The 20406-nt window shown below is 49.4% G+C and overlaps 1 protein-coding gene across 1 annotated transcript in view; it reads right to left on the bottom strand.

Moving 5' to 3' along the window:
- Positions 1–20172, bottom strand: part of LOC115311583 (loricrin-like) — a 59365-nt gene extending 39193 nt beyond the window's left edge. Inside the window, exon 1 of the mRNA XM_042290172.1 lies at positions 20079–20172. Coding sequence (XP_042146106.1) covers positions 20079–20172 — 94 coding nt within the window. The remainder of the gene's footprint in view (positions 1–20078) is intronic.
- Between the last annotated feature and the right edge of the window lie 234 nt (positions 20173–20406).

Here is a 20406-nt window from a genome sequence, read left to right as displayed (position 1 = left end):
GAAAAAAAACAATGTTTTTTTCACGTAAAATGTCTCTTCTTTTTTTTTCCCCGTTTCCCTTTCCCCCCCTTTTTTTTCTTCCTTTTTTCTCTCTTCTTTTTCTTTAGCGATGAAGGGATGACACGCACTGAACCCTCCAAAATAATTATATAAAAAAAAAAAAAAAAACTTTGGGGAATTTTTGTCTAACTGTAACGAAGCCTGACTAATGTAATTACCTAGAGATTTTATCCGCACCGTCTCTCTTTTTGCATCATTCCTCTCCTTGTAAATGATTGCTGTATCCGACCAAATAGCAGTGCAGTTGTTACATTCGTGGACATGTTTTGCGATTTCTGAGTTCGGTGCATTGTTCTCCACGTTTCTTTTGTGTTCACTTAATCTGTCGTAGATGCATCGTGATGTCTGCCCTACATAATTAAACCCGCATTCCAGTGGCATTTCACACACAACACCATTCTCGCAATTTACCGATTTACCGATGTGTGTACTGAACACGTTTGCACCGTTTTAGGTTCAGTGCCTGTCATCCCTTCATCGCTGAAAAAATAAAAAATAAAAAAGGGAAAAAAGGAAAAGAGAGCAAAAAAGGAAAAAAAGAGACGGGAATAAAAAAAAACATTTTAAGTGAAAAAAGCATTGTTTTTTTTTGTTTTTTTTGTGAATCTTCGTTAGAATGAAAAAGCTACTGATTCTTTTGTTAAATTTTGGGGGAGATTGTAGAGTTACCTTTGTGAATCGGCATAAAAGCCGTCCATAGCCCTACTTTTGTATTGGAGGGTTTGGCATTTGAACTGTTTAGAGGTTGTCCCTTTGTGTTGGTGGTGGCTGATTGTGGGCTATACACCAACTCATGTTTACAAACAAACCGGAGCGCCCGGAGCGCCCCTAGAGGACGCCACCGGCGCCGCGCATGCGCGATGGGGGTGTGGGCAAGAAGCTCGCCGTCGCCCATAAACAAACCATTGAAATGCGATGTTGTCGGCCTCGGTGTGAGCCCCCGCGCTCTTTTTCGCGTTGGAATTGTTGGTTCTACGTCCTTCTAACGATGTCTGACTACTTGAGCGGCGTCAGCGAAATTAACGAGGCTCGTTACACCGCAAAACTTCGCGTGAATAATCTGACATGCGGCGATTCATTCCGCGTGGACGCCGCAGAATGTACGCTAAAGCCTGATTCACATGATGAGATTTCTCTCGCAATTTTCAGTAGCGACACCGCTCGGACTGCAAAAGCGTGAACCTTAGCTGAGACGGTCGACGTCGATACTGAAAATCGCGAGCAGAATCTAACCAAGTGAATCAGGCATAACAAGTCGGTGATGGCCACTGGTAACAATAATCAACATCTCCTTGTATCTACTGTTTACGTCGAGCCTGCTTACCAACCTTCAAACTTAAATCTTTTGAGGCCTGCACTTACTTCTTATCGCAAGTACCGGGCCCACGTTTGGTCTGCGGGCCGGTGTCCTTTAAAAAAGCAGACGACAAGCAGAAACGTTTGAAAGAGCAGACGACAGTTCGAACGATCAGGCGACCGTTTGAACTTGAAGACGCACTGAACGTAATCCGCAGGTGGTCCGTACAACTTGGCGGTTTTCCGCCGTTCATTTTGGAACAAAAAAAATAAATCTGATGACCAGAGGTATCCGTGAATTCAACCCAAAATGCTTCCCGCACGAGCAATCGTGGTCCGACGGCGTCTGGTTTTCCCTTTTCACGGCACATATCCACGTTCTCGGACGAACCGAGCGCATGAAAACTGACCTTCCAACCTTTCTCGACCCTTTTAGTACAGCCCCAGTCGCGGCATCTTGACAAGAAGGCAGGTTTTTGTCTGGTTCCTTTCAAAACAACGCAGGAATACACGTCTCTGATGGGCACTTCCGCCCACAGCCCCGGACCGGAAGTGCGTCCGACGCGCCACCACCGCGCCGTGACGTAACAGAGATGAGTTCGTGTCAACGTTATTAAAACACTCAGTTGGGAAACTCCCATAGAGACAGCTTTGAAAAAGTGGCCCCAATCTGTCTCCGAGCACTGAGCTAATGACGTACACAACGCCACCATTTCTCCCGCAGTGGCCACTCGAGGAACTTCACGTGACATCCATTTTGGCTTTGAGAACAGATACAGCGGTAGAGGTTACAGGGTTTAAAGAAAAGTTTATTGACACTGTAAACTGCAAGACGTAAATCACACCGGTATACAATAGGAACATGTACGCTACAAAGATCCAGGGACGGAGGTAACGAAAAAACATAACTTAGCGAACCAAATATGGCCGCTGTTTACATCTCATCAGCACACACGAGGAAGGTTCTCTCCTTTACCTAAGAAATGTCAGTGTAAGCCAGGCGTAGCGTTCGGCTGGCTAACGTCATATCCCCCCCCCCCCCCCCCCCCTTTCACCCCACCCCACGCCTCTCACACCCGTGCGAGAGGCGCGAAAAGCAAGTGGATGTGACCACCGACCAGCCGGACGTAGCGGCAAGACCACCGCCTGAGGAACTCTTCCTCGCCCAACCAAAAGAGCTCGGAGTCTAGGTGACGGAGCAGGGTACCCCGCAGTCGAGAGAGGACTGGCCACATTGCACGAGATCGTCGTTGCTGGCCAACCGCCGCACAACGATTCTGCCAGAGGACCAGTTGGCCGACTGCCAACAGGAGCAGGGCGAAGCCCCCGCGGGGGCACCTACCGCCTGACACAAAGTTCCAGATGCCGATACCCCGGAAGCCATGGTGCACCAGGCGCCAAAATGAGCGCGCAACGGGGCAATCAAAGAAAACATGGGTGTTTGTTTCTACCTGTCCACAGTTGGGGCACTTAGGGTCGGGAACAATGCCCCAGCGGTGGAGTCGTTGTCTTGTTGGAAGGACATCCCAGCCCCGACGCCACTCAAAATCCTCCACAGGTCCGGGAAGGCGGCGAGAAACCAACCAGGTCCACGGAAAGGCGTTCGCCCGATCCCTCTGCTCACGAGTGATCCGGGTCACGCAGAGCTCTTCGACGACGCGAGCCGGTGGCACTTCGCGCACTTCGAGGTCTGGTAACGCCTGCCTCAACTCTTCTTGGCAACCCACCACCGCTTGGTAAAACGGCGGCGTTGCTTCTGCGCTCGGGTAAAGGTTGCCCAACGCGCGAGGAACAAGCACTCGGCGCGAGGGCCCTAGAAAATAAAGAGCCAGGGACCGTGCCGGGTGATCCGTGTCATCTAACACCCCTAGAACAGTGCGGAGGGAGAGCAGGCGGCACACCGTGCTGACGCAGGGCATGCCCCTTCCGCCCAGTGACGTGGGAAGGCGGAGCACCGACCTTGTCACTAGCTCAGTGCCCCTGCTCCAGTAAAACCGGAAGAGACATGAGGTGATGCGGCTAGCGAATCGAGAAGGGGGAAGTGCAATGTGAGCAACATAGAAAAGTTGCCCACAAAAAACAGCTCTTACTAGGTAAGCTCTGTCGCGGAGGGAGAGCGTAAAGATCCCTGCAACAGCCACCTGACGTTCAACGGCGGATGCTACCACCTCCCACGTGCGGGGTGCCACTCCACGAGAGTAAAAAAACACGCCGAGAACTCGGAGCTCGTTCACAATCTGGATATCCGCAGGTAGAGCGGGAGGGGAGCCTCCAAACTGCAAAGCCTGGCTCTTGGTAGTGTTTAAACAAGCCCCAGAGAGTGCGCCATACTCCAAGAACAGCTGTCCAGCAGCCTCAAAACTGTCAGAGTTGCGGACAAACAAACTGACGTCGTCTGCGTAGGCGCTAACCACGACTGAGTCCCGGCCGGGCAGCGGAAAGCCACAAATCCGGGAGCAGGATGCAAGACGTCGGAGAAGCGGATCAAGACTAAGAACGTAGAGTAAGGGAGACAACGGGCAGCCCTGTCGTACTCCCCTACTTACTGGAAAAGGCGGAAGAAGACACCCGTTGACTTGCAAATGGCCAGTCAGTCCGCTGTATAGGGACTGAAGTAACGAAATGAAAGTCTCGGGGAAGCGAAAGGCTCTCAGGACCTCGAACAGATAACTATGCTCAACCCTATCAAACGCTTTCGCTTGATCGAGGGAGACACAGGCCCCCGACAGATGGGTAAAATTCGCGTACGAAAAGAGGTCTCGTGTGAGTGACAGGGACGAAAAAATGTTTCTCCCAGGCACCGAACACGTTTGAACTGGGCTCACCACATGGGGCATGACCGTACGGAGGCGCGAGACGAGTAGAGACGCTACTATCTTATAGTCTGCGTTTAACAGAGTGATAGGTCGCCAAGCCGCAGGATCCGATGAAGAGCCACCCTCCTTTGGGAGGAGGATGACGAGACCTCTTCTGAAGGATGGTGGAACTTCGCCTGTCTCCAGAAAACCGTTCACAAGCTGGACTAGGGGGTTCGCGAGGACATCCCAAAAAGTGACGTAAAATTCGGCTGGTAAGCCGTCGGGGCCTGGGGCAGACCCGACTTTCATAGCCCGGAGGACGTCAAAGAGTTCCTCGCGTGTTGTAGGACGGAACAGAGAGGAGCCGAGATCATCAGGGCAGGCCGGGAGATCTCCGCAAAAAAGGCGAACCTGCTCGGCGAAATTCGAGATGTTTACGGCGGGGTTCGAGCAAAATAGGGACGAAAAGAAATTTCGGAACACCGCGCCAATTTCACGGGGGTCCTCCGAAAGGCTACCGTCCGCGAGATGTACATTGGGAACGTACGAGTACCCGTCCCCACCGGCGCGTGTGGCACGGAGGCACCGGAGCACCTCCGGGTCTTCCACCGGCTGGTCACGCAGCCGCTGCGCCACAGCACTTCGAGAGGACATGCTCAACAGACGTTGATGGCGATCGTGAAGAACCGTGAGGTACTCAAACATCAAGGAGGTACGCACAACACCACGCTGCACAATGCGAATGCGACGGACAACCTCATTGAGGGCCTCCGTCGTGCGGCGCCGAAGGGACTTCCCCGCTGCCGTCGCGAAAAACCGGCAGTCAGACTTCAGCGCGTCCCACTGGGCGGGGGACGAGGCAATGGCCGTCAGTGACGCCCGAATCGATTGTCGTAAGCTAGAGATGGACGGTTCGTCCCGCAGTAGCGAGATATCTAGGCGCCATGTGTCGCCGCGTGGGTACAAAAAACCCGTCACATCAAAAACCGCTGAAACCGGGCGATGATCTGAAACATAGCCTGCAGCTGATGGAAAGGAAAGCACCTCGCAGCTGAGGAGACGCGATGCAAGATGTTTCTGGACATAGACGCGGTCCAGCCGGCTCGACGACGTGCCCCGCGACCACGTGGAGTCGTACGCAGCGCCGTGTAGTTCGACCCAGGCATCGCGCAGGTCGTGCAGCCCGAGAAGCCGAACCAGCTCCTGAGCGTCAGAGGTATTCCGCCCGCGACCAGGCCCGCGAACGTCTCGAGAGGAGTCTATTACACAGTTGAAGTCCCCGCAGAGGAAGAAAAAACCGTCCTCGGGCACATACTGCAGAAGGCTTCTAAAAAAATCCCTCACCGGCGTGTGGCCGCCACGAACTGGAGCGTAAACGCTTATAGCCCGAAACTTGGCATGACCGATAAAAAAACTGTACACAAGGATGCGACCGTCCGGGTCGCACAGTGAAAAAGCACCTCGCAAAAACGAAGTGCGGAATATTAAAACGCCAACACCACGCGCGCAAGAAGGTGCGAGAGAAAAATAACAAGGAATCGAAAAACGGGCCTTAAATTCTGCCACATCCCGGGCAGAAAAAAAATTAGTTTCTTGCAAAAAGAGCAGATCGCAGTGATTAGACTGGGCAAAGTGTATCACCTCGCGCTGCTTGTTCGGATTCCGAAAACCCTGCACATTTAACGTCAGAATGTGTAGGCCCATGCAAAAAAAAAGCAAAAGAAAAACATGGCAGACAGTCGATTAGAATTCCAGCGATTCCGCGTAGTCAAAATTGTCCGCGCCGAGCCGCTTCTTTTTAGCCGACGAGGCGGGAGACGCGTCCGAGCCGCCGCTAGCAGGCGAGAAAACGCGTTTGGCATCGGAGCGGTCGTCCGGCATGTCGGCGTCGGGAGATGCCGATTCTGCGGACGACTCACGTGACGTCGTTGTCGTCGAAACCTCTGGCGTGGGTGGCGGATGTCCCTGGCCTGGGGTCACGTCGCCTTCCTCAGCGATGAAAAGGCGGTCGGAATCGTCGCTCAGATCTTCGGAATCAATGCTGTGAGATTCGAGGATGGCGGCCGCATTCGACGAAGCGTCTGAGGTTTGGCAGTCGGGTTTAGCGGCCACGTTCGATGGAACGCGCGAGGCTTGGCTGCTGGCCGCGTTCGATGAAACGCGCGACGCTTGGCTGCCGGGGTTGGCGTCCGCGTTCCACGGAATGTCCGAAGTTTGGCCGTCGGGAGGGGCGGCCGCGTTCGATGGAGCGCCCGAAGCTTGGCTGTCGGAAACTCCGGCGTTCGACAAAGCGTCGGAATCCGAGACAACAGGGGGAGGTGGTGGGGACCGCGGGCGGATGGACGGGTCCGAGTCGTCACTGGAAAGCTGGGGGGCTGGGTCGGAGACGGTGTCGACAACTCGCTGCGAAGTGCGTGGACGGTCCTCCCTGGGTTGCTTGGCGGTGGCTGCATACGACTTTCGCTGGACGCAGTCCGTGGTCGCGTGGCCGTGGCCGCACCGCTGGCAAGGAGCCGTGCAACCTGCCGTCGCATGCCCAAAAACGCCACATCTGTCGCAACGTGGGGTCTTGCAGGCGGGTCCGATGTGGCCTTCCAGCCCGCACCGGCTGCAGACGCGTCGCAGACCACGGTAGTCCACCATCACCCGGTGTCCCTGGATGTGGACGAAGTTGGGGACCGGCTTCGACATCTCCATCTTGACCACCCGGGTGCCGGTCCTGACGTCCGGGCGGTCTCGAAAGGTGGCGTGGTTGATCGCCTTCACCTTGCCGTACTGTGCGAGGACTTGCTTGCACCAGTGCCTCCTCCGACACGTACGGGGGAAGGCGGTACACCGAGACAAACACAACGTGGGCTCCCACTGGCTCCAGGGGGACTTCCACGTTACCCAGCGACAAGAAACCTTGCGCTACAAGTCGTTGTGCGGCGGCCATGGTGCTGACCGCTGCCATGAACCTTGCTCCACCGTGGTGTTGCAGGTACGACAGACCATCCCCGCCGGCGACGGCTTGAATGCTGTCCATGATGGCATCTACCGGAGTGTCCGCCGGAACATTAAAAGAGAAACACTGTGCCTTCGTAGGCGTCGACATGGCGGAGGCTTCGAACCCCGGGGACCACAAATAAATTGAGGTCCCTGGGCGCGTGCAAAACTGAAGACGCTTCACACGAACGAGCGACCGCAACCCGACGACAAGCCACCCCCGTCTCCCCGGCGGACGCAACGCGTTTAACTACCGAAGTCAAAATGCACCTAGGGCGGGACGCGCTACCTGAAAGGCCGGCTGAGGCATGGTTGTATAAAAACAATATTAATCGTGCCGCAAAACCCTGCAAATTAAAGATTTTGAAAACATAACGCGCCCCCCTTTTTGTTCTAAACTCCAATACATTTCATACAAAAAGAGTCTTTTTTCGTTTGTTTTTACGCAAAAACAGGCTTTCGGAAAGCTCAAGCTGACCACAGTACAGACAAATGATAAAGAGTGGCGCTGTTGTCGCATTTAGCTCGGTCTCGGTGGACGCCAGCGACCCAGGTTCCGACGGCCAGTTTCCCAACTGAGTGTTTTAGTAACGTCCCAAGCAGCACCAGAAAGTGAATTTCGATCGGCCGACGGTTGGCCAGTGTCTGGACAGCTTGGCCACTTTAAGTGCTTGGCCACCGGAGACATAAACAAGGCCGGCAAGAGTCCGGCCACAAACTAGCTGTTTTTAGCTTGTCCGCCGGAGACATAAACACTGCCGGCAAGCGCCTGGCCAGAAGTGCTCATTTTCAGCTTGGACGCCATAGACATAAACACGGCCGGCAAGTGTTCGGCCAGCAGTGGTGATTTTCAGCTTGGCCGCCGGGGACATAAACACGGTCGGCAAGTGTTTGGCCAGCAGTGGTGATTTTGAGCTTGGCCGCCGGGGACATAGAAACGCCCGGCAAGTGTTTGGCCACAAGTGCTGATTTTCAGCTTGGCCGCCGGAGACATAAACACGGCCGGCAAGTGTTTGGCCAGTAGTGCTGGTTTTCAGCTTGGCCGCCGGAAACATAAACACGGCCGGCGAGTGTTTGGCCAGCAGTGCTGATTTTCAGCTTGGCCGCCGGAGACATAAACACGGCCGGCAAGTGTTTGGCCACCTGTGCTGATTTCCACCTTGGCCGCCGGAAACATAAACACGGCCGGCGAGTGTTTGGCCAGAAGTGCTGATTCTCAGCTTGGCCGCCGTGGACATAAACATGGCCGACAAGTGTACTGCCAAAAGTGCTGATTTTCAGTTTCGTCGCAGGGACACCCATAATCTAAACTTTCATCGCGTTGACGAAACTTTGCTATAACGACGGGCAGCGAGAGAAGCATCACGAGCGAGTGGTTGGCAGAATATTAGTGCGTGCATCGCGCGAACACTGTTAGCGCAAGCAAACGATCACCGTTTTATTCAGTTTTTTTTTTCGTTAGACTTGAAAGGCTATTGTCTTAACTAGCACTGTCGTGTGATATGTTCATTTGGAACATTATACTAGAAGTGGGAAAATATTGTGCCCGTCGTTGTTCTATGAAAATAAAATACGAAAGCAGCGCCGACGTCATCTTCGCGTTAACTATACCGCTCTGTCGCCGCGCGGCACTCTTAGTGCGAATGCCACATCCGCGATTTTTCGGTTACCGCTCCACATATTTACTTCCCAACTGCACTCAAAGAAAAAAAAGTTGTAGTCGGGTGCATCGGGCGCAGATGCTCCCCTTTCCTGGAAGACGCACCCACCGTTACCCAGCCAGTGTACCTGTATACCGACCATAAGCCCCCTTCTCTACCTTAAAAACCTATAGATGTATCAATGCACTCAGCTTAGTAAACCGCCACGCTAGCCACGCACCCCGATCAGCTATTGCTTGAATCGGATAAGATTGGATATTTCAGGCTTTGTGTTTTGGAAGAGCCTAAACAAGACGTCCCTCATATATTGATTAAACTCAAGCTAGTCTCAGTAATGTTTTAATTAGGTGCTAGGATACTGATTTTCTGATCCAAGGAAAGCTAACAGCTTCGGTTAAAACCACAACGGAAACGTTCAAAATCCAACCACACGTAAAAGAAAAAGAAAATGAACATCTCGACCTAGATGTGCAGGACGCTGGTTTTGTTGTTAACAACGTGATTGTTGGCGGGTGGTGGGCAACGCCGTGACGCTATTGACGCTATCGTGGTGATTGACGCCAGTGATGCTCGGCCGTACTACACAGTAAAAGTTTTTACACCTTAAAGGGTGTAAAATGGGTGTTGTAGCAACTTACACCCTCGGCTACACCTTTTTAACAACCTAAAACTAGGAATACAACCTCATAATTTTACCTAAAAAGGTGCTGTTTCGTGTTACACCCTACATCTAGTGAAGAACGTGAGAAGGGTGTAGAAGAGGGTGCTAAATAAATAATGTGAAATGGTTTTGGTAAGCTTATATATGGCTCTGTACATAATGTACAGGTAAGATTTCTGCTTGAAAAGCAACAGTTGTTAGCAGTCTAGTTTCTTATAATGTCAGTTGTTATTCATGCAAATAGATGATAATTAAGTGCCTCTTTTGTATACAATTTTTATGTTTGAAAACAAAATTTTATATATGAGTTCATATTTAATTTTCTTACAAATCACTCCATGCTCAGAAATCAGAAAGTAGGGTGAAATGCTCTATACTAGCATTTTTTACAAATATTGATTGATGGAAGTGTACAGTAAGAAAATCAGTTAGTCTCGAGTTTATATCTGGCAACATGAAATCAAAATATTGTGAAAATGTTTGACAAATATTCATGACATGCTGCTAGAACCTGTCTCATGACCATGTCAACCCGAGTAAAATATTCATTTGAGAATATGGTGACATGCACAAAAACTCACACACATAAAGAGGCAAATCCCATAATAAACCAGGCCGAGACATCCCATAAAAAATGGCCTATGGTCGTCTATGGGAAATTCAATGGGAGGCTATCACCCCCTGTAGCTTCGCATGGTCGGCCTTAAAAATCTATAGATACAGCTACAGCCAGCTATAGAAAAGTTTAGGGCCCTGTGTCTAAAGTCTCAGGGCTATGTTTCAATAACAACAACAACAACAACAACAATAATAATAATAATGATCAATAAGTTAGTGTTTTAACAGTGTCCAGGGACATCCAATTGTTCTTGCGGGCGCAGTGCAATAGAACGAACAAACAGACGCTTGCGCGCTCGCAGTCGCACACATACACGCGCGCTCGCAGTCGCACACATACACGCGCGCGCGCACGTACACACGCATGCACACGCGCAAACCCACGCCCGCGCGCAGACGCACACGCACGCACAACCGGAAACGCACACGCGCATGCACGTGGACGCATCCACACGCGTGCGCACAAACACACGCACGCGCCTGCACACACGCACACGCAAACAATTACGACGAAGGAAGCGTTGCTTGAGTTAGTTTCGGTTTCGTTTTACACAACAAAGAAAAAACCTAAAGTTTAAATAAAACCTAAGATTTACTCACTTTTTGTAATGTTTTACATTATTATTTTAGTGAAATTCTTATTGTTACTAATATAATTTATTTTGTTTAGTATAGTTCTAAAAAAATAGCAATAAATAAAAAGGAAAAGAGACTCTTGAAGACTGCGCAAGACCATCGCTATCGCAATCAGCTTCCGTTGGGCTCGTTTGAATGGTCGTTGAAATTCCAGAAGCTTCGGAAATCTCCTTTTTTTACGTTTTAGCCGTTTTAGTGGATATTTTAAATATCTTCCTTACGAATACCGTGTTCAAGAATAACAATCGATGACTGAGAGCTGGGAGACGCTGCGTCTTGGCAACGCCCGTAAGTTCAGAACCGCCCATGCACGACTCGTGCAAACGCCGGTTAGCAACTTTCTTTTGTTTCTGCGAAGTGGGCTGCTGTTTCAAACTTTGTCGTGTACCGTGTGCTTGCTAAGCTATGCTTGATTCTAACTATGCTTCTGCCCTGTGTTATTTCGTTATTTGAAAAGAGCGTATCTTCTTCAAAACCTGTGGCTCGCTCCGCAGTGTGAGAAAGATTCCCGCGCGGCGGAACCTTGAGCATGTTCTTTGCGCCGTTGTGCGGCGCTCGTCCGACGACGCTTGTGCGGAGCGTTCAAGTGCCGTCTGACGGCAGTTCAAGCATTCAGTCGCCGTCCCAAAGTGTTAATCACAGGTCATGCTAGTTCTGACATCTTGTCCTAACAGCCGCTCGCCACCGATTTGTTTCATAAAGCGGGAGCGAGAAAAACGTTAGAAGAGCGAGCATGCAGCATGATTTTTTGCATAAGCTAATGCCTGTGCGTAGAGACGCGCGGTCGCTTCGTCATTATTCCGAGGGTAAAAGCGCTAAAAACAACGGACAAACAACGCCCTGTGTTGTTTGTTTCTTTTACTTGTCCGTTGTTTTTAGAGGTTTCACCCTCGGAAATTAGGTCTCTTCGCGTTTACCGAACCGGCACACTTTTTAAGTTTACGATTGTGTGATGCAAAAAATAAAAGGAGTTTAGATGTCACTTTTTTTAGTAGTGGCGAAAGCCCTTACAAAAATCAGAGCAGCTAGAAAAAACAAAAACATGAAAAAAGGCGGAAAAAATTAAAGGGGCTCTCCGGAGCTTTCTGTGATCGTCTGTTTATGTTGTTATATTGCATAGTAGGTGCAAGTTAATATGTATACAAAGTTTTAGATTACAAAACCGTTTATTAAGCAGGTGGCAGAAGAAATATATCGGGACTATTTTCTCTTGGAAGACGATCCCTCATTCCCTGCCCATCGCTAAAACTTGACCAATGGAAATGCTGCATCTCGCGGTGAATGCGAACGTTATTATTGCAACACTTTTTAAGCTTGTTGTAAATTAGAGTTTGAGAAAAACGTAAACTGATTGTGGTGCGGGAAACACAGTCCGCAATTATCGCTCCAATACCAGCGAACTATGTTTTCTCCCCGCAAGCTTGTTGCTAGTGGGCGATGCGTCGGCGCGTCGGCTCGTCTGCTTCCCGGGGCGTCTGCAGGCGTGCGTTTACGGGACACATGTTCCTCCTTTCCGTGGATCCCGACTCCGAAGCCAGCTTTGCGATCCTTCCACGTCAACGAGTCAAACTTTTCCTTGTCATCTGTGGAATGCGACTGCGTATTGCAGTAGCAGCGCGACGGTGCGGTGCGACGAACGACGACTGTCGAGCACAAAGTCCGGGCCCTTTGACGACGGTCCGCGCGTGTTCAAGAGATTCCTCCGCGGGTCGGCGGTCGGCCGCGTTGGTGACGCGCAGTGACGCCGGAATCCTTCGCTTGCTATTGGCTGACGCGTAAAGAGATGCCCCTCCCGTTTTCCGGGCTCATCTCAGAAAGGGGGGCGTGCCGTGGACTTTGATAGCAATTTTAGTAGAGAAATCCGCCGCGCATGACCGTAATTTTATGATTTTTAGGATCCTTAGGGCCTGTAGATTGAGTTACCGCCATAAATAGATCATCGCATCACGATCCGGAGGGCCCCTTTAACTAATGTCAAACCTGAATATTTGATGGAGTTCAAAGACTACCACCGTACCAACTCGCCCGGTTATTCTTTCTGTCAAAGAATAATAGCCAATAGTAATAAACAAATAAATGCCAACCATTAATTGGTTACAAAGACGTAATTGGTGCAGTGCAGCCCTACGCTACTCTACTCTTTTGATGATATCAGGTAATGTGTAAATGTATAGGCCAGTTCATAGCAACCATTTATGTCCGACCCATTATATTGAGTTTTTTCTTTATAAAAAAGTTATATGAAAAAAAGTGCTCTTCCTAAATTAAGCCGCACCACTGAATGTACAATAGCGTGTAACGTTTATGTATGTTCTCAGCGAAATAAAAGGATGCATTAAAAAAAGGCCAATCATTTTGTTTCCTCTCTGTTAGAGCTTCTTTCACGTACACGGAAAATGTGGGTGTCTACGTCTAAAAGAGCGGAATTGACATTTTCTGCAGGGCTGGAAGGCCTGACTCAGTTTGGCTAGCAGCTTGAAACCTATGGGAACCTGGGGAACTGAACCACAAGAGTGAGAGTGACACCCGCCTTGCACTTCCTGAGCGATGGCACCATGAGGAAGGGGGAGCTGCCCTAAAGTGAATGCAATAGCAGATGGGTCGTTCCAGTGAACCCCTATACAGATGATACCAAGCAGAGAATTATTAATAAATGTGTTATTAAAAACATGGAATGTGAATGGCACGGACAAGAAGGAGGAGATCAACACAGCGCTGTGTTGTGTTCAGATCCTCTGTTCCCATATTCTTCATGATTTCTTTTCAATAATTGGCTACTAACTAGTCCAATCATCACCACTAGTCAATAAAAGTATTCTGCTATTTATTACTATGCATTAACACTGTGCTTGCAGTTGAATCGTACAGTCATTTATTAATGGTCAAAAACAAAAAGGAGGGTGCAAGCTAGCTAAACAGGCTAAACACATAATTTATTAAAGACGGTCTGAAGGATGACACAAACGCAGAGAAGTATCAAACACAGCTGAGTATTAATGGGCAAAAAATGAATAGGCGACCCAAAAAAGAAAACGCAGGAGAAGACATGAAGTCAGTTTTTACAATTCCTCTTCTGCTTGCCACCACTTTACAAAGGGAATTCCTTCCTGGGCCTTACAACGTTTTACTGTTCACAACCCCTGACATACCCAAGGACAGTAAACATAAAAAAGCAACCTACTAACATTTGGGTAAATGTGGTTGAACAAACAACAGGGAATGCCTTGAGCTTTCAACCTAGGAAATAAAAAATTGCACAACATCAAGATTAAAAAAAAAAAAAACAGACGGACGCATCACACCTGTTTCTAACAAAAATATAGGCCAAGAAGCTTCTTCGACTCAATGGCAAAACACAGGGAAGGCACTAATATATTTCTAGGTTTCATCATTGTTAGTGATTCTTTCAGTATACCCTTGTGGTCACTCTCTTTAGTCAAAATTGTTTCATCATCATCATTCATTAAATCATCATCACAGTTGTGTTCTTTAAAGGGGTACGGAAACAAAAATCGAAATATTCAAGTTTCGTTTGGAAGTGAATCATGTATGAGGGATAATAACCGTAAATGATAATCGCACGTTTGTATCTTGAACGACTGGCTATATTTTGCGTTCCACACGGTGCACTCGAGCAAGCGCTCGAAGAGAAGCGAACGGAGAGCGCGATGCGTCAGGGGATATCCGGCGCAAACAAAAGCAGAAAGAAAAGATTCCCCGCGTTCGTGGAGTAGTAAGGCAGGCGTGGTTATCAGCTTTGCCCTTGGTGGCGCTGGCAGCGTTGTGGTGGTGTCAATAGCGTCAGCGCGTTACAACCGAGCCGTTCGAAGTACCCGTGGCGTGACGAGCGTGTGGCTGGCCCACGTGGGCTGGCCCAAGGAGCACGTAGCTTCCACAACACTGTCAGCTTAGGGCTCAACGGGATGGGGAAAGCAACTTTTGTTCGAGTTTTAAGCGACGGGCTAATCTTCTAGGGGGAGAATGGCTGTTTCCGGTTGCACGAACGAGGGTCCGAGAATGAGGGGAGTCCTTCCTTTCCGTCTTCTTGGACCGTTTGGTACAATGCGCGATTTGTGAGTTGAGCCAGATGCGCATAGGAGACAAGTGATAAGCGAAGCGTGGGTTGCCTGCAATCCCATGAGACAAACAAAACATGTCACTTGATCTCCAAACAGGAAAGCTTTACATGCTTCGTTTGTGGCAGACCATGATGTTCACAATGGTTCAGCCGTGCAGTGCGATGCTTGGGGCCACTGCTTGCTCACTTAGAGTTCGAGAAAGGGGGGTGCCGTAGCACTTCCCAATTGCCCACGGGGTTATGATGTGGCCTGCAAGGAGCTCTTTTGTATTACTTCATGAAGTGAGTTGTGTTTAGTGTGACTCATTATTTCTTTATCACATGCCTCGTATGTGGTGATGTGGCAATCCCTCTAAGTGAAAAAAGTGTAAATGTGTTCAGCAAATATGATAAGCTGTAAATCATGTAATAATAATATAAGAATATGCAATACCATATCTGATTTTTGTACAATTTACAAGTTCTGTTATGTGTATTGGACACATTCCAATGAAATGTTCACTGGGGTCTATACTTCATTTCACCCTTCGTCCGAGCGCGGCGGACGCTACCAGCCAATCCAGCGTCGGGAGAGCGTCATGTGACCTTCTACTCCACATAACCAAAACGTCGCATGATACTCTCCCGGCGACAGATTGGCTGGGGTGGCCCAGCATCCACTGGGCCACCCCAGCAGGTGCCCATTTCATGCCAAGCACCCTTTACCAAGGGTGTTAGCAAGCACCCTTTATGAAGGGTGCTTGCCTGAACGCCATAAGGGTGTTAGCCCAGGGACAAACTGATTTACACCCTTAAATGTGTCAAAACTTTTACTGTGTACTCAAGGCTTCTCTTTCCCATTAGTGCCAGTAAGCTTGTGTAAACTGAAAAATATTGTAACTGAAGAGTAGAGAGTTTTAGTAGATCGCTCCCATGACTCCGATAACGATACCCGATACTCCGCCACCGCCTCCCTTGCGCATGCATAGTATCGTTATCGGGGCTATCGGAGGTATCGGAACGATCTACTAAAACTCTCTATTGTTGCACTATCCCTTCACCTAAAGTTACTTCTTTTTATTTTTTATTTTTTACTGCTGCACTACCGGGGGATCTTAATGGTGGGACAACATACCATCCCTGAACCCACGACGACTGGAATGGTGGTTGCAACCAGCGTCGTAAGACTTAGTACTCAAAAAGGTCCAATAAATATTGAGCAGACTTGCAGCAGCTTCGCGTGTCATTACTATGTAAAAGTTTCTGGGGTTCAGTTCTCAAACTTGACCTCCCGAAACTCTTGACAGTCTTCTGAGCAACACCCAAATTTTCTGGCAGTCTGTGATAAATTATGTATTAAGTGTATAACTACAGCCACTTTTGGCCAGTGACTGGCCGGAAGTCAATGGCTAGTGGCTGGCCAAACGTGAATGGCCAGTGGCTGGCCGAAAGTGACTAGCCAAAGCTGAATGGCCATTCTCTGGCCTAAAGTGAATGGCCAGCCACTGGACAAAGGTGAATGGCCAGTCACTGGCCTAAAGTGAATAGCCAGTCACTGGCCTAAAGTGAATGGCCAGTCACTGGCCTAAAGTGAATGGCCAGCGACTGGCATAAAGTGAATGGCAAGTCACCAGACGAGGACGAAAACACTGCTATTGCCGAGCACTTTGGCCAAGCTTGGGCCATCGAAAATCTAGTTGGCCATAGTACACTTGCCAGCGATGGCCCATTCACAACGTGCTGCTTGGGGTTGGTTCGTGTATAGACGATTGCAAGCTGGGCGACTGGCCGCCGCCATGTCTCTGCTCGAGCAGGCACGCCCGTGCGATTACGTGCTTCCCAAAGCTACGTTCACCCGCGCGTTGCACGCGCTTGCACGCATGGGGCACCACTTGTGGCGCCATGCTTGCAATTGTCTATACACAAACTCATCTCTGTTGCGTCAGGAAACGGTGGTGGCGCGTCGGTCGCACTTCCGGTCTGGAACTGTGGGCAGAAGTCCCCATGCCAGACGTGTATTCCTGCGTTATTTGGAAAGGAACCAGACAAAAACCTGCCTTCTCGTCAAAACGCCGCGACTGGGGCCGTACCAAAAGTGTCGAGAAAAGTTTGAAGGTCAGTTTTCACGTGCTCGGTTCGTCCGAGGATCTGGATATGTGCCGTGAAAAGGGAAAAGCAGACGCCGTCGGACAACGATTGCTTTGGTGGGAAGCACTTTGGGTTAAATTCACGGATACTTGTGGTCATCAGATTTATGTGTTTTGTTCCAACACGAACGCGAGAAAAGCGTCAAGTTATGCGGACCACCTGCGGATTGCGTTCAGTGCGTATTTAAGTTCAAACGGCTTACTGATCGTTCGAACTGTCGTCTGCTCTTTCAAACGTTTCTGTTTGTCGTCTGCTCTCTTAGACGACGCCGGCCCGTAGACCAAATGTTGCCCCGGTACTTGCGATAAGAAGTAAGTGCAGGCCTCCGAAGACTTAAATTTGAAGGTTGATAAGCAGGCTCGATGTACACAGTAGATACATGAAGATGTTGATCATTGTTATCAGTGACCATCACCGACTTGTTATGCCTAATTCACTTGGTCCGATTCTGCTTGCGATTTTCAGTATCGACGTCGACCATCTCAGCTACGGTTCACGCTTTTGCAGCCCGAGCGGCGTCGCGACTGAAAATTGCGAGCGAAATCTCATCAAGCGAATCAAGCGAATCAAGCGTAAATACTGCGGCGTCCCCGCGGAATGAATCGCCACATGTCACATTATTCACGCGAAGTTTTGCGGTATAACGAGCCTCGGTAATTTCGCTGACGCCGCTCAAGATAGTCAGACATCGCCAGGAAGACGTGGAATCAACGATTCGAACGCGGAAAAGGGCAGGGGGACTCACACCGACGCCGACAACATCGCATTTAAATGGTTTGTTTATGGGCGACGGCGAGCTTCTTGCTCACACCCCCATCGCGCATGCGCGGCGCTGGTGGCATCCGGTAGGGGCGCTCCTGTTTGTTTGTAAACATGAGTTGGTGTACATAAGGAGGAGGACTAAATAAACCTGGTAGCTGAGTTTGAGACGTCGTCCTGTCCCTTTCTGTTCCTTCGACTTTTATGTTCATTTCTGCCCCAGTCTCAGGTTTATTCACCATGTCTTGATGAACAGTTCCGATTTTTTAAGTTAAAATGAAAGCATCAACAACAACTTGAAGACAGTTAGCATCATCAAACGAACGAAGTCCATTCGATCTCATAATATATCACACATTGAAACCGTAAATGAAAAGACGTGCTTACCCTCTATTATCAGCCTAGTTGGAAATCGTACTAGATTTTCTACCAGATTTTCTACTTGAAACAACATTCTTAATAAAGAACCACGCACACTTAAACGGGTGATGTTTTCCTACCGTCATCAGACACATGTCGTCTCTGCCCCAACTTTTCCTGTTTGCCGAGATCATTGAATCTGGTAATAACACCACATTGAAGAGAAATATTACTAAATTTTTTTGAAGTCCTGCAATAATATAGATCCGTAAGGTGTGTATGGAAGAGTGTTTGATTGATGAGGCTACATAATTGTGCATTTATTTGCCATTCAATTTGATTTAGTTCTTTATTTTATTTTCTATATCCGGTGAAATCGAAATTTTATTGGTTCAAAAATCTTTACAAAATAACGAATTTCATCTATTACAAGGTATTCCAAGCCTTTTTCGAAAGCGGACATGATTAAATATTATTTTGATATGAAATATTCAATAATTCTACGTATTAGCAGTGCACCTTAACTAAATCTTTAACCTCTGCCTAAACCACAGTCAATACAAACTACGTCACCGAACACTGCTCCTTCTTTCTTGGCGATTTATATTTCTTCGCACTGTTTATTACTTTGCTACCGTAAGCCATTGCACGGTTGCGTCGAAGCCAGAGTCTCATCCGTATGCGCTTCCTAACCCCCCTTCTGAACCCCATCCGAAGCTACTCCCGTATCCGTTTATTCACACGTACCCTCCTGGCCACCATCTGAATCAACCTCAGTATTCGTTTCCCAACCCCTTCCTGACCCCCATCTCAGGTTACTTTCCTAACCGCTTTCTAATCCCTCTTCTGACCCCCATTCGAAGCTACTTCCGTATCCGTTTCCTAACCCCTCTTCTGGACCCCATTCGAAGTTATTTTCGTATCCGTTTCCTAACCACACGACTTGCCCCCATCCGAAGCTGCCTTCCGTATCCGCTTCCTAATTCATCTTCCGTCCCCCATTCGAGGCTACTTCCTGACCCTGCTCCATGTCCTCCCCCATATCCTTTACCGTATTCGCTTCCATATCCTGTCCCGAATCCACTACCACCTCCAAACTCTTCATTGAATCCAAGTCTTGGCATACCTTTAGTCCCCTTCCGAATCCTATGCGATATCCTTCTCTGAATGAGCCTCCCAACCCATGTCCATAACCGTTTCGAAACTGCCCTCTACATTCTAGTTCAGGCCAAAATAATCCTCTATACTCCGGTCCATAGCCGCTTAATTCCTCTCTGTCCAATGTGTCTTTGGACCATGGGAATCTATACCTCCTACCATGAAACCCCGTCGAGGGGTAGCCATAATCGTCGTCGTCAAAATCGTTATACTGTCCTCCAGAAAGTCCATGGAATTGGCGCCTTCTTCCAAGATAGTCCAGACCACTTAAGGTGTCAAACGTTCCATCACCTTCTCTGTAGCCACCAAATTCATCTAAGCTACCATAATCCGCCCCCTGACCATTGAGACCTCTATTTCCCAGCGCTGCTAGTCCTCCTGGACCACCTAAACCTATCAACCCGGCCGATCCCCTAAGACCTCCCAACCCTGCTCTTCTATTCCTATCTGCGTACATCATCCCAGTGCCGTAGTCCCCGCCACTATATCCTCCTAAACCATAAGTGCCTCCACTGTAACTTTTCCCTCCATACCCTAATCCTGAATAACCGTGCCCTCTAGAACCTGCTCCCCAGCCGGTTGACCATCCGCCGCAATTTGTCCCACTACTACACACGGAAGTACCGCCCCAATTGCCGCCATATCCACCTGATGTCCCATAACTAGATCCCGAACTGCGTCTTCCCCCCACTCCACCGCTCACTCCTCCGTAGGCTGCCGTTTCGTCGCTCCCGCTTCCACCGTAGCCGCTTCCCCAGCTTCCACCGCCATACCTCTGGCCGTATTGTCCATACCCTCTGCCGTAGCGACCCCCCCAACGTCTTCCTATCCGCCAGCGCCCACCTCTTCCGATTCCTCTTCTATATAATGATCCACCGTACCTTCCCCTATCGGGGTACCGGTCACCCCTCCAACCTCGGCTGAAATAGCCTCTACCGAATCCTGGATAACGTCCTCCAAAGTCAGCTCCGCCATGGCGCCTTCCTGTCAACCTACGAAGGAATCCCCTATGGTAGCTGCTTCCGTAACGCCTTCCAAATCTGCTTAGGTCTCCTCCATAACCGCGCCCGCCATAACCTCCTCCTAAAAATTGTCTAAAGCCGCTCCTTCCGAACGATCCGAGGCGCTCTCCGTAGCCATAGTTGCCGTAGCCTCCCCGGAAGCGATTGAAAAGTCTTTCGTAGCCTCCTCTCCCCATGCGTCTGCTAA

The sequence above is a fragment of the Ixodes scapularis genome, unplaced genomic scaffold (assembly GCF_016920785.2).
Source record: "Ixodes scapularis isolate PalLabHiFi unplaced genomic scaffold, ASM1692078v2 PGA_scaffold1__304_contigs__length_218370807, whole genome shotgun sequence".
In the NCBI taxonomy this organism is placed as follows: domain Eukaryota; kingdom Metazoa; phylum Arthropoda; class Arachnida; order Ixodida; family Ixodidae; genus Ixodes; species Ixodes scapularis.
The sequence above is the reverse complement of the archived record's forward strand: the minus strand, read 5'-3'. Positions and strand labels throughout refer to the sequence as shown.